This window comes from Octopus bimaculoides, chromosome 2 (genome assembly GCF_001194135.2).
Source record: "Octopus bimaculoides isolate UCB-OBI-ISO-001 chromosome 2, ASM119413v2, whole genome shotgun sequence".
NCBI lineage: Eukaryota > Metazoa > Mollusca > Cephalopoda > Octopoda > Octopodidae > Octopus > Octopus bimaculoides.
The window spans coordinates 45,015,166-45,029,167 of record NC_068982.1 but is presented as its reverse complement, the minus strand read 5'-3'; the positions used below and the strand labels follow the sequence as shown (position 1 = coordinate 45,029,167).

Below are 14,002 nucleotides of genomic sequence, written 5' to 3'. Positions count from 1 at the left end.
ATGTGGTTGGGAAGCACTTATAATATATATATATAATTACTTAAACTGCTTAACAATTTGATTCGGCCCTGTGCAACTTAAAGTTTCATCGGCTCATCACAAGAACCTAACTCATTGGGCTCGATGGTCTGATGGGGAGCTGTGGAAAGTCTTGAACTCCCTGTGATGACCATGAAACTTTCAGTTGCATGGAGGTCAAATCAAACTGTTTTAAATAATATAGCGCAAATCCTCGAGTATAGTCTGCCTTTGAGTATAATACGCAGGGGATTTTTAGGGGGCTGTACCTCTGCAAAACCTAAACCTTGTGTATAATACGCACCCCTTCTCTAACTTGGGTCAAGGAGGTATTTGTTTGTAAACATATATACGGTAACATCCTTTATTATTATTGTATATAAAACATAATGCAAACGTGTAGCTTTTTTGTGCACTTTGTTTGCAGAAAATAAAGAAATAACAGTAATAACGTCAGTGAAAAATAAATATTAAATAAATTGGCTTTACATCTTTATCACTTAGAAAATTTTGCTTAGAAAATATTTTATATTTTTAACCTTGTATATAGTACGCACTAGAAATTTTGACCTTTAAATTTTGGGAAAAAAGTGCGGATTATACTCGAGGATTTATGGCATATAACTCCTACTAAATATGTTGAGTGCCTGTCTTTTGTTTGTTCACTCACTTGTCAGTGTGTGTGTATATATATATATACACACATAATTCAACTGTTACTAAGTATGACTAAGGGTGCTGGGTAGCACTTATATTGCTAGAAATGAGAGTTAAAAACCATTAGAGCTGCAAGAAAGCACATATAGCTGCCTCTGTCATTTTATAATTTTCACATTAGCATTTTGCTGAATCAGCCACAAATTCATATGGAAAATATATATACTGACAGTTAGGATTTAGCTAAACCATCCAATGATGAAGTAGTTACTACTGATGAGTTTGTAATTTTCTAACAGAACTAGACTAGTATAGTGATCTTGCTTGCTGTGGGGTGGTTATCTCCCTTGTCAGTATATGAAGAGGTGCTTTCTTGCAGCTCTAAGGGTTTTTAACTCTTATTTCTAGCAAAATAGGTGCTATCTGGTACCCTCAGTCACAGTAAGGGACAATTGAATTTTTCCTTTCTGGGTTTATATTGCGTATTGCTGCCTTCGTTTATATATGTATATATATATATATCTATATAAATACTGAGTGATGTGATAACTTGAAATAAGGACTCGGGAGGAAGCATATCTAGGGATAGACTCTGCATGAAAACTAAAAGGAAAGGTACTTTATGTAGCCAGGCAAAACTATAGGTAGGGAGAGAGAATCAATAATGTAATGATCCACTCTGGGTGATTGTGGATATATTTCAGTGAGGATATGATCAGCTATGGGATAAACAATTAAAGAGAGCGAGAGAGTGAGAGCAAGAGAGTGAGATCGAGAGAGAGGAAAAATAAAAACCTTCCATATTTTCACAAGTCTTTTGATGAAATCCAATCCTTAAAAATAAAAAAAAAAAATATAATAAAATAAAAAATTAAATAGAAAAGTTCTTTCTCTCTTTTCTTTCCTTTCTGTTTTAATACAAATATCATCATTAACATTATCAACATCATTACTAACAAGAACAAGAACAACAACAATAATAATAAATGTGTCCTATTTAGGCAAAAAAAGTGAAGGCGCAATGGCCCAGTGGTAAGGGCAGCGGACTCGCGGTTGGAGGATTGCGGTTTCAATTCCCAGACCGGGCATTGTGAAACACCTAAATTCAATTCCCAGACCGGGTGAAAACACCTAAAGCTCCACGAGGCTCCAGCAGGGGGTGGGATGAGGTAGCGACCCATTGTACTCTTTTGGCCCAACTTTCTCTCACTCTTTCTTCCTGTTTTTTGAGAAATGCTGTGATGGACTGGCCTCCCATCCAGCTGGGGGGAACACATACGCCATAGAAACTGGGAAACCGGGCCCATGAGCCTGGCTAGGCTTTAAAAGGGTGAAAAAAAAAAAGATTTAGGCAAAAGGCTTGCAATTTCATAGGGAAGGGATAAGTTGATTACATTGATCCTACTCCCAGTATTAGATTGGTACTTTAATTGACCTTGGTGGGATGAAAGGTAAAGTTTACTTTAGGCAGGCTTAATATTCTATTACCAATATACTACCATCACCAATAATAACAGTGAGTGCAACAAGCAATGATAGTATGACAACTACCATTGCTGCCACCACTATCACCACTTAACTCTTACCACTGAGATAAGACCACATATTCAATGCTGCTGTTCAGCCCTCAAATCACCTCTGATTAAACCTTTAACATTCAGGCTTCTTTGTCAAATGTCTTGTTTATTTATTCACCTTGTTTCAAATTAATCATGCATTATCTTGTAGCTCCAAGATTTCAATAGCGTGTTTTATTCTTCTGCTTTATTCTTTTGTTTCAGTCATGCTGGAGCACCGCCTTTAGTCAAGCAAATCGACCCTAGGACTTATTCTTTATAAGCCTAGTACCTATTCTATCAGCTTCTTTTGCTGAACTGCTAAGTTACTTGGACGTAAACACACCAGCATCAGTTATTAAGCAATGGTGGGGGGACAAACACAGACGCACAAACATATACACACACACACATATATATATATATATATATATATATATATATATACGATGGGCTTCTTCCAGTTTCTGTCTACCAAATCCACTCACAGGGCTTTGGTTGGCCCGAGGCTATATTAGAAGACACTTGCCCAAGGTGCCACGCCGTGGGACTGAACCTGGAACCATGTGGTTGGTAAGCAAGCTACTTACCACACAGCCACTCCTGTTTGTATATTTAAAAAATGACATTGTAGGGTAGGTCTGAGAGGTTGGATTGGGTCTGTTTGAACATAATACAGGTAGAATATTTAGGCTGGATATGGCCAGATTAAAAGTGTTAAACAGACTTTTAATCAAAAGTGTTCTAGCTGTGATCATCTAATTTTTTTTTTTTCAGATACAGTATCTCTACATCTGTCTTATCCAATAGATACTTCCTAGCAACTTGCTATGCTAGAAATGGCAGTCAAATCTCTTTCAAACAATACTTTATCATTTTAAGAAAAATCGGACACAACCCACTGAAATGCCATCTTCACCCCCAGGGTGTGGAAAAATCTGGTCTACTATAGCAATAATAGTGAGTTTGTTGTGTACAGTGCTCAGGGGCTTTACAACTCACCCGAAAATGGTAAAAGAGAGGACAGAAAGTGGCAATAAATCAAATAAATAAAGACAGCAAAGAAAGTTGAGAGTACATGTATAGTACACCATTACAGAGTGTACTGGGTATTTTTTGTGACACCGGAACTAGTGAGGTCACTAAACAACCCACCAACACTGTTTTCTGTCATCATCATCATCATCCCTTAATGTCCGTTTTCCATGCTGGCATAGGTTAGACGGTCTGACTGGAATTGGTAAACCAGAGAGCTGCACCAGGCTCCAGTCGGTTTTGGCTTAGTTTCTCTGGCTGGATGCTCTTCCCAACGCCAACCACTCCAAAAAGTGTAGTGAGAGTCTTTTACATATCATTGGCATGTGATTCATAATTTTCTTTTTTAAAATAAGAGACTGACCCCTGCAATGTCTCAACTAATTTTTTTATAGTCTCGTACACAAAAATTTCATGTAGTGCAATTTTTTTCTTTCCCACAATAAGAGTATGTGCATACTTTATGCAGATACCAGGCAATTAACCTTTCGTGCACATAAATTTCTGTGCGCTGGTGGCAGATCGTACATGCGTGCAATATCTTAATGGAAAAAAAAAGTCGTTCAAGTTCGCCTTTTATGCAAACTATGGTGAAATATGCCAAATGTTCATAAATTCTTGTTTCTCTCTTAATTCATTTAATTTTCATGTCGTATAGAAAAAGTGATTACAGATGGGAAAAAGTGTGAAGAAAAAAAATGTTATTTTGGAGTAAAAAAATTAATAAATGAGGTAAAAATGAAAAAGTTTTACGGGATGGTAAAATTGTGAAAGAAAAAAAAATAACTTGCAAAAAAACAACAAAAAAACCCCCCAAAACATGTAAAAGAAAGGAGTGGGTGGAGAAAGAAAATTCATTTTAATCGTGAAAATAACGATGAAAAGGAGACGTATTAAGATTTTTTTTAATGAAAATTACGAGTATTTCAGAATGTGGAATAAAATGATGAAAATAACAATAAATAAATAAAAGAACAAATACATTAAAAAAAATGAAAAAAAAAAAATCATTTAAGCGGCGGCTGCTGTTCCGAAAGCATGATGAGGGGACGGATGAGACGCTTGAGAAACATGGATTAAAGTATTAAAAAAAAAATGATTTTAATCCATGGTAAAAAAAAAAAAAAATTTATCCATTTAATTTCCATTCTTTTGAAATGTGAAATACAAAAAAAAAAAAAAAAATGGAAAAATCCCCTCCCCCGCCCCCCAAAATAATGATAAAAAAAAGACCGGAGAAATTCCAATTTATGTGGATCAGTTATTCCGAAAGTCCGCTAATAATGAACAATAAAAGTTTACATAAACATTAAAGGTTTTGAACATTATTTAAACTGAAAATATGATGGCATTGCCTACACAAATGTGCATTATAATCTACATTATCTGAAAGATATTTGTAGAGAATGTTATAAAAAAAGATAACCCTTTTTTTTGTGAAAGTTATGGGAATTTTCCGAAACTCGGAAAATATTTTTCTCAACGAATTCTGATGCAGTCGGAATCTACATCACCTGAAGCGTATTTATAGAAGATTTCATAAAAAAAATATCAATTCTTCTGAAAGTTATGAAGAAACAAAGTTGCTGAGATGTGGAGCACACTTGTGAAGGTATGTGTACGAGAGCACTCAACACTACCACAGCCACCACCATCACCAACCTGCCAAAGAAGTAGTCTCTACGGAGTCATTCGACTTGTTAGAATTAACATCCAAATCTCACATTAAATTTAAAAAAAAAAAAAGAAAAAAGACAGTGTAGTTCTGGAATCCCTTCACAAAAGGTGAAAAAAATGGGATGATCACAGCTGGAATGTTGTCGATTATAAGTTTGTTCGAGCATGGTTGACCTGGGGTTAAACAACAACAAACCAACAAGAGATTTTCTATAAGCTGACTGCGCTTGCTAGAAATAGGAGTCAAATCTTTATCAGATCTTAGCCAAGCTTCTTTAAAAATGGATACATAAAAAAAAAAGAAAAAAAGAAAAGTAATCTCTAGATACACTGTCAGAAAAGTTGGGATCGTCAGAGTTGGGACACGTCTGATTATCTGTCTGTTTGATTTGAGTCGATCAGGGGCTAAACAAGAAGTGCAAAATCAAAACCAAATGATTGAGGTGTAGAAGTTGTAAAAATAACATTAAAGTCCCCACCTAAAAAAAAAAAATTCTTCCTTGTACCCACATCGTTGGCCGTTATGACCGACTAAAATTTTAAAAAATTGCTGTTACCCTCGAATGCAGCAATAAAATATTTCAAAAGAATAAAAAAACCGCCGAGTCTTAACTTTAATTCACTGAAAACTTTCTCTATTTTAATTAATATGCAACTTACCAGTTATCATCTGTGATTTGCAAGGGACATTTCGCCATTTGTCTGGACAATTCTCCATTATTTCTAACAGGGACGTTTTATCGTCTTTATAATAATTGCAAAAGTTATTGTATTATATGAAAGTTTCAATGTTTGATATTGTTATTAACTTTTTGTTTGTAAAATTTTTTTTATGAAATTTCCTTTGAAAAGTTTTTTTTTTAATAAAGTTATCGTTTTAGTTCAAGTTATAAAACTTTTCTTACATAATCAGCAGACGACACTGGACTTGCAGACGTTCAGTTTTGATATTTCAATGTCTACAATTTTTATTTTTTGTTATTTAATGTTCCTTTTTCTTCTACTTTGTGACACGAGAAACAAGCTAAATTATAGAACGTGGAGGAAGAGATAGATATGAGAGAAATGTCAAAGTTAGTCAAATACTTAAGACTGTGGAGGTTGTAAGTGGTGTTGAGGTGAAACAAAGCATGGTGGTGGTGAAGGGTGTTATTGGTATGGAGGCGGCATTGGTGATGGTAATGGAGGTAGTGGTAGTTATAAGTGATGGAGACAGAGGGATTATCTGAGGGTTATAGTGAATGAATACAAACAGTGGTTACAAATGGTGGTTGTATCAGTGGGGGTAAGCTTTGATGGCGATGCTGATAGTGTCGAGGTATTTTACTACCTCACCACCTCTAGTAGTGGCGAAGTATTATTAGAGAGATGAAAGTGGCAGCAGTGGCGGTAGTGCTAGAGGGAAGTTGGAGGAAAACGAACGAGGACATTGTGTGGATAGGTAGAAGGTTCAGAAAAGTTGCAGATGGTGGGAAAGTGAAGAAGAGGGTAAGGGACAGTCATTGACATGCAAAGGTGCAAGGAAGAGTGAATTTGGAGAGAAGGGTGATGATAAAAATGACAACAGAGAGAGAGAGAGAGAGAGAGAGAGAGAAAGAAAAGATAAAACAGGAGACAGGGAGATGAGACGGGATGGTGGGGGCGAGCGAAGATAGATGTGACGGAAGTTTGATCAAATTTAATTGAAGGTAGGAGAAAAGAAGAAAGAATGGGAGGAACAGTGTGAAAGAAGGAAAAGACGAATAGGAAGCTGGAGAGTGTGTGTAAAAGGAACATAAAAATGAAAAGGACCAGACGACAGGAGAGAGATGTAGTGACAATGTGGAGAAAGAGAAAGAGAGAGAGAGAGAAAGAGAGAGAGAGAGAGAGAGAGAGAAAGAGAGAGACAGAGAGAGAGCCGTACATAAAGAATAGATTAGAATTGTTGGTTGTTTGCCCAAGTCAGAGCGCTCCAGCTGACACCGTCTTTTTTGTACATATGTAAAACTACATTGTACAATATGTAGTGTTTTTTTCTAAAATGAAAAAAAAAGTAATCTGAGGGATATTTGGCTGCTATTTCTTGGTGTGTGGATTGCTACGTTGGAGGTCCCACGCTGAGGTTAGCGTAGGTTCAGAGTGGTGGTGGGCGATGTGTGGAAAAACTGAAGGGAAATAGAGATGGTGGAGAGACATGAGAGGAAAATGGCGCAAAGGAAATAAAGAGTAAAAAAAAAATAAATATAGAAAAGATGGGAAGAAATATTGGGAGAAAACAGAAAAGAGACAAAATAAAGTGAGATTGGGTAAAGAAGCTGAAAAAAAGAAATTGGAATGGGGAAAAAAATAGATAGTAAGGAGAAAGAAAAACGTACATGAAGTAAAAGTTGGTGACAGAAAGAAATGTAAGGGAGAAGAAATTAGATGTAGGAGAGACGGGGGGGGGCGAGGAATAAGAAAGGAAGGGTGAAAAAGATGATAAAAACTTAATGGTCGAGAGAGTGGAGAAATGATAACTCAAAGACTTATGATAAAGATGAGTAAAGAGAGCGAGAAAAATATTGAAAGAGAGAGGGAGAGAAGCGTAAATGAATGAGTAGAACAAAAAAAGTAAGATAAATAAAACAGGTAAGATAGAAATGTGAAAAAAATAGTGAAGGAAATCACAAGAAAGTACGGCAAGTATAAGGCGAGAAGAAAAGAATAAAGATTACAACAGTAAAGTAATAAAAAGAGAGATATCTTAAGTCTGGATAAAAGAGAGGGTGATAAAGAAGTGGGAGAGAGGTGGACGAAGATGGAAGGAGACGTTTGAGGAAATAGGGGGAATGAGTAAAAGAGAAAGAGAGAGGGCGAAGCAATAAATGAAGAAAAAAAACTAAGTAGAGGGAAAGAAAAAGAAACGAAGAGATCGAGAAAGCAAGAGAGAGAAAAAGAGAGAGAGGGGGAGACTGAGATAATTGAAGGAGCAAAACTGAAGAAAAGAAGAAAAAGAACACAAATGAAAGGAAGAGGCTGTCGCTGAGTTGATGAGAATCACCATATGGTGTAACATTAAACAAGAAACATCGTTAAATACTTTAATGAGTTGAAATGATTTTATTAGAATTTGGGCCACGACATTATGATACCACCTCGAATGACGAGCTGAAAGGTTAAAGGTGACAAGATTTCTTCTTAATGTGTTAATCACTAAAGGTGGTATGTCCCGGAAGTAGTTTACTCTTATTTCGTAGGTGGCTATCTCGTAACAAAGAATCCGGAAATTGAAGAAGGTGAAGCAAGCAATTATTAAATTCGTCGCACTGAATTGAATTTTACTGGATGGACGTGAAGTGCATTGCTTTATTCTGAGTTTGTTTCGTCATTATATGTTGTAGACATTTTACTATCAATTACTATCTAACTGTTGAACATTGTACGCTTCACTGATGAACCAAAGAGAACGCTTTTTTCTACAATATCAACATTTCTTTAAGTGAAAACAGCGAGCTAGTAGAATCGTTAGCATCCCAGGCAAAATGCTTAGCGGCATTTCGTCCGTCTTTACGTTCTGAGTTCAAATTCTGCCGAGGTCGACTCTGCCTTTCATCCTTTCGGGAACGACAAAACAATTACCAGTTGAGCATTGGGGGTAGCTGTAATCGACTTACTTTTCCTTCCAAGCTTTCTGGCCTTGTGCCAAAATTTGAAACCAATATTTCTCTAAGTGTCCATTCATTTTTTAAATTAGAGAAAAATGGATTTAGTTTACAGAAACTCTCACAAGGGGCAAATATTTATCAAATATCTTCTCGTTTTGTTTTTGTTGTCATTAATATAACGGCTTCTGTTTCTCTTAACTTCTTTCAACTATTTAACGAATTAATGATCTTGTTACAATTTGGGTCGTTAGAAAACCTCAATATATTTTTCACCTTCATGACTTCAAGATAGACAAACTGGAGTGAAAGGATTTGGGCTTAGCGTTGCAAACTAAACACTAGTAAGCAATATTGTGTCACCACTATGTACAGTATCCACATTTTTTAGTTTGGTGGATTGTGAAAGACCGCGTTGTTGGGGATGTAATGAAACATGCTGAACGCTGATACTTTAGCCATGCAGCCTGATCCTATCGTCTTGAACAAATATAGCTCATTTCATCGGTTACTGTTCGTATTTTCCGCGTCTCCTTAATACTTGAACAATGACTTCTTATTCCCAAACCACCAGAATTTCAGTAATTCTTTTCTACTCTAGGTACAAGGCCTGAAATTTTGGGGGAAGGGGCCAGTCGATTTGATCGATCCCAGTACGCTACTGGTACTTAATTCATCAATCCCGAAAGGGTGAAAGGCAAAGTCGACCTCGGCGGAATTTGAAGACAGATTTCGCGCCACTACAGACATAATACCGCTAAGCATTTCGCCCGGCGCGCTAACGTTTCTGCCAGCTCACCGCCTTAATACAATTTCAGTAATTGAGTTACGATTACTTTGAACTGTCTTCCAATTGACATTTTTCTCTACTTGACTATGACTCTACAGTTTCTAGACTTAAGATTTGGATGTAAAAGTAAATTACTGTAACCTTTTATATAGAGATTATTACAATAGAAAAACAAAGTTCTAGAGTACAGTAATCTGGAAGTCCAAATATCAATTTAAAAAAAGCGACATAACTGAAGAAGATAAAAGAGGATTTTGTAAATAATACAACAAATAAAGTGTATGCTCTCATCATGCTCTTTTAAAACGGTGGTTTCATTATAAATTGTTTTCACCGTGAATTAGTCGGCTCTCCAAACCTCTTTCAACATAGCTGTCACGATACGCAAAGCCACAAAAGCAACTAACTATATGCTAAAAATTTAAACTGAAAATTGTTTCTTTGCATTCTGGGCTCAAAACAGACCGGGGTGAAGTTTACTTTTAGAGTTAGTTAACTAACAAACAGCCAACTATCGAGGTCAAACTAATTATCTAACACCCATCTCCTGCTAACATTTGTAGTTTTTAAATCATAATTTAAAATAAATGTGGAGGGTGTCACACTAGTGTAGCTAGAGTGTGTGCCGCCCGGGACAGCCCTTCCGTTGCCGCCTCCAGACCCCACAAAAAACACATTGCCTACAATAGACCCAAAAGTGCGGCCCACCCCCTAGCTACGCTAGTGGGGTGTCATTTAGACAATTTGTTTAAGTAATAATGCCTGAGAGCAGCATGCGTATTACAATTCCATCTCTTTCTTAAACGGGCATAATGAGTACACATCAACTTTTAGCCTGCGACTATTCTGGTACCAATCTCTAATAGTCCTGATTATAATTAACGGAGTTGAACGCATGATATTTATGAACGGGTGATAAGATATTTTACGTGTATGTGAATTTTACGTCCGCGTTTCTATGCTTGCTTAATGCTCAACGGATTTCGCTATTCACCACTTGTCGTGAGTTTTCGTCATCTGGCGGCACACACAGCTACTGAGTACCCAACCTATTTATTTCTGTTGTGCATACCATGTTTTTGGAATGGTTCACACACACACACACACACACATGAAATGCATGTCTGCACATGTGTGTTTGCTTTTACAAGCTGCAGAAAAAGTACTCAAGATGTATAGAAGACTGACCATTTATTCGAAGTTGGAGTTCCCCTCCATCATTACTCCGAGTTTCACTTTTTTTTTTCAGACTGTTACTAATACAAAAAGTGTATACCAAATTCGCAGCTCAATTTTAATTCTCGACTGCTTGTGTGAAAGAGAACCATATTTCGACTCCAACAATTGCACAAGCCAAAACGTCAAAAAACTACGGAACATAACTCGTCGTTACCTATATTAGAGTTACTTCCCTTGAATATAAACACGATTCTAATGTTTCGGAATAAGGTCCGCGAATTTTGAGAATAAAGGTAACATCAATCTTTATACTTGATATTTACTGGTAATACTTGGTACTTGCTGTATCGAAACAGTTTTGTAGTAAATTGATAGCACTGAAGGGAAAATAAATTTATTATCATTAGGTGACCTGCTTAGATCACTGCTAACGATTTTGAGTTCAAACAGTTCAGGCCAATTTAATATTTTTTTTTTTATACTAATAGTGTTGAAATTAAAGCCTAATTTCTCAAATGGGTTAATAGCTACAATAACTAACAGTTACTTTGTTGTTATTAGTTTTGAGTTAAAGTTGTTCATTAGCCCTTCTCTTTTTATTTAGGCACAATGTAACCCAGGTTGCAAGAATACTAAACCAAGTTTTCTCCTGATTGAGATGATTGGTTGTAGTTGTTGCGCTGGAGGTAAAAACATACACACACAGTGAAAGGGAGAGAGAAAGACGTTACACAGAGGTACAAACATACATAGATGCTCACAGAGAGAGAGAGGGGTGAAGACAAAAAGAGATTACAACGTATCGAATAATTCAGCGTCGAATGAGCGACGCCAAACGGGTGGTGGTAAAACGTCACATACCCTGATTTTCCCGTCATAACGTTTTTTTTTCTTTTTTCAGATTTCTTTTCTTTTTAGAGTAGATTATGATTTTTATGGACATTTTGGCTTTTATTTATAACTAAGTCATCTTTAATGCAAGTATAAACCATATTGACGTTTAGTTGATATTTTAAAACGCAGATGTTGATAAAATTCTCATCTTTCTTTGGTGTTATTGAGAGAGAGAGAGAGAGAAAGAGATGATGATGATGTATTGTGTTGACAGTAATATAGATAATATGCAGAAGTTTTGGAATAAAGGTAACACTTAACCGGTTGTTTTCAAAATTTCATTCATTTTCTTTTTCTTTAGACAATATCTTCAGCTTTCTACACGGAATATTACAATTCTGCCTGGGGACGACATGTTTTTTTTACCCTCAAGTTTCAACTTCTAAAAGCTTTTTGCCCCTCCCCCCTCTCTTAACTTCTTCATTTCTGACCCGTTTGTTTCGAAAGTTGTTATTGACTTGCAGGTTTGGAGCGGTTAAAAAAAGAAAAAAAAAACTTATTAAAAAAAAAAAAAAAGAGAGAGAGATCACAATTCTTGAAAGACAAAAATAAATAAAATAAAATAAGGCAATATAAAATACGAAGTCGAAAATGAAAAAGGTTACGAATATTTTCGGCAAGATCGCGATACGAGAAAGATAATTTAAACTACTTTTGATATTTTGTGTGTGTGTGTGTAAAGAAGAGGGAGAAAGGGAGAAAGGTGGAGAGCTTGCACAATTTAGTAGAGGCATATAGTTCCTAATCGAAAGCTACACAGATTATATGACATTACAAATTTTATTCTACATTTTCTTTTTTATATCATTCGAAATAAATTTCAACAATGTGACGAAAAAACGTGTTGGGATTAGACGTAGTTTTGTTACAGGGAATCTGTTCAGTTTGGCTGTGAGCCAAACCGAACAGATCCGTTACAGGTCACACCGTATTACTTTCTGTACATTGCGCCGTCAATGTAAGATCCTTCGTCTTGTCGCTTATTACATACACACTGATATTTAATCCGTTTTTAAAGTTTTTACTTTAAAACAGGAAGCGCAATGGCCCAATGGTTAGGGCAGCGGACTCGCGGTCATAGGATCGCGGTTTTGATTCCCAGACCGGGCGTTGTGAGTGTTTATTGAGCGAAAACACCTAAAGCTCCACGAGGCTCTCCGGCAGTGGATGGTGGCGAACCCTGCTGTACTCTTTCACCACAACTTTCTCTCACTCTTACTTCCTGTTTCTGTTGTGCCTGTAATTCAAAGGGTCAGCCTTGTCACACTGTGTCACGCTGAATATCCCCGAGAACTACGTTAAGGGTACACGTGTCTGTGGAGTGCTCAGCCACTTGCACGTTAATTTCACGAGCAGGCTGTTCCGTTGATCGGATCAACTGGAACCTTCGTCGTCGTAAGCGACGGAGTGCCAACAAGAAGACTTTAAAACATGACACTTTCATCATACTGACTTCATGGTTAGGACCATCCGGTCGCCTTTATCTTTTAGTATTTCTTCCGTACAGATTTATTGCCAATATTCTTACTAATGAAGGCGGGGAGCTGATAGGAGCGTTAGCACGCCAGGTAAAATCTGCTTAGCGGCATTTCGTCCGTCTCAACGTCCTGAGTTCAAATTCTGCCGAAGTCGAGTTGCTTTTCATCCATTCGGGGTCGATAAAATAAGTACTAGTTGAGTACTAGGGTCGATATAATCGACTTGTACCTTTCCTTCAAAAGTTCTGGTCTTGTTCTAAAATTAGAAATGATATTCGGGCTACTGAATTTTTTCTCCCATTACTGCACTTGTCCGAAAAACAATGGATGTAAATTGCGACAGTGGTATCACATAATTTTAAGCCTGATACTTATTCTATCAGTCTTTTGTCGAACTTCTAAGTAAAAACACCCGCACTGATTGTCAAGCGGTGGTGGGGGACAAACAGACACACACAGACTGCTTTTAAGATAGCTCCTGTGGATGGCTCTTCATAAGGCCTTGGGCCCAACAATGATACTTCATGCGTTGAGTACATATTAAATTTTATTAAACTTGAACAATATTTTTCAAGCGATGGATGAATAATTTTCATCAAAACAATGATATAATTTATCGACAAGGAACTTATTGCAAAGCTGCATGATAAACAACAGTACCACCACCATTGCCACCACATCTGCCATACACACATCATTCTGACGCTACCACAATACCTTTGTCTTCGCCGCCTTCCCCTCCACCACCATCACTACTGTCGGTAGTGAGCGAGGCTCATGAAAATGAGTTGATGTCAGTATATGGCGTTGACAAAAAATCGATAACTGCGCCTGAGTAATGGCTTTATAAAAGCAATAGGCTTTTTGCGTGCAAATACCCATAGGGATTTTATTTTTGGCCGTAACTTTTATATTTTTCATCCGATTTTAATGAACTTTGAGACTTAGGTAAATTTTGTGGTAGGAGAAACGGTAAAGGTTTTAATTTAATTCCATCAACTACTGGACATGAACTGTAATCACATGTAAAATTTCAACGGTCAGAGGTGGGCTTAACTTCAACACAGAAAACACGAGCAACGCCAGAGCCAACAGCTA

General features: G+C 36.8%; 1 protein-coding gene across 14 annotated transcripts in view; it reads right to left on the bottom strand.

The window, feature by feature from the left end:
• LOC106879467 (inward rectifier potassium channel 2) overlaps positions 1 to 14,002 on the bottom strand; it is a 63,068-nt gene that overhangs the window by 6,973 nt on the left and 42,093 nt on the right. For 4 of the 14 annotated variants that reach the window (XM_052976899.1, XM_052976907.1, XM_014929073.2 and 1 more), the window contains one exon: positions 1,471 to 1,508. The exons of 3 other annotated variants lie outside the window; for them this stretch is intronic. In XM_052976899.1, the coding sequence (XP_052832859.1) occupies positions 1,471 to 1,508 (38 nt within the window). Of the gene's footprint in view, positions 1 to 1,470; positions 1,509 to 5,603; positions 5,968 to 11,687; positions 11,852 to 14,002 lie in introns of those variants that run through there. 7 more of the 14 variants (XM_052976872.1, XM_052976882.1, XM_052976877.1 and 4 more) reach the window with 4 other exon arrangements.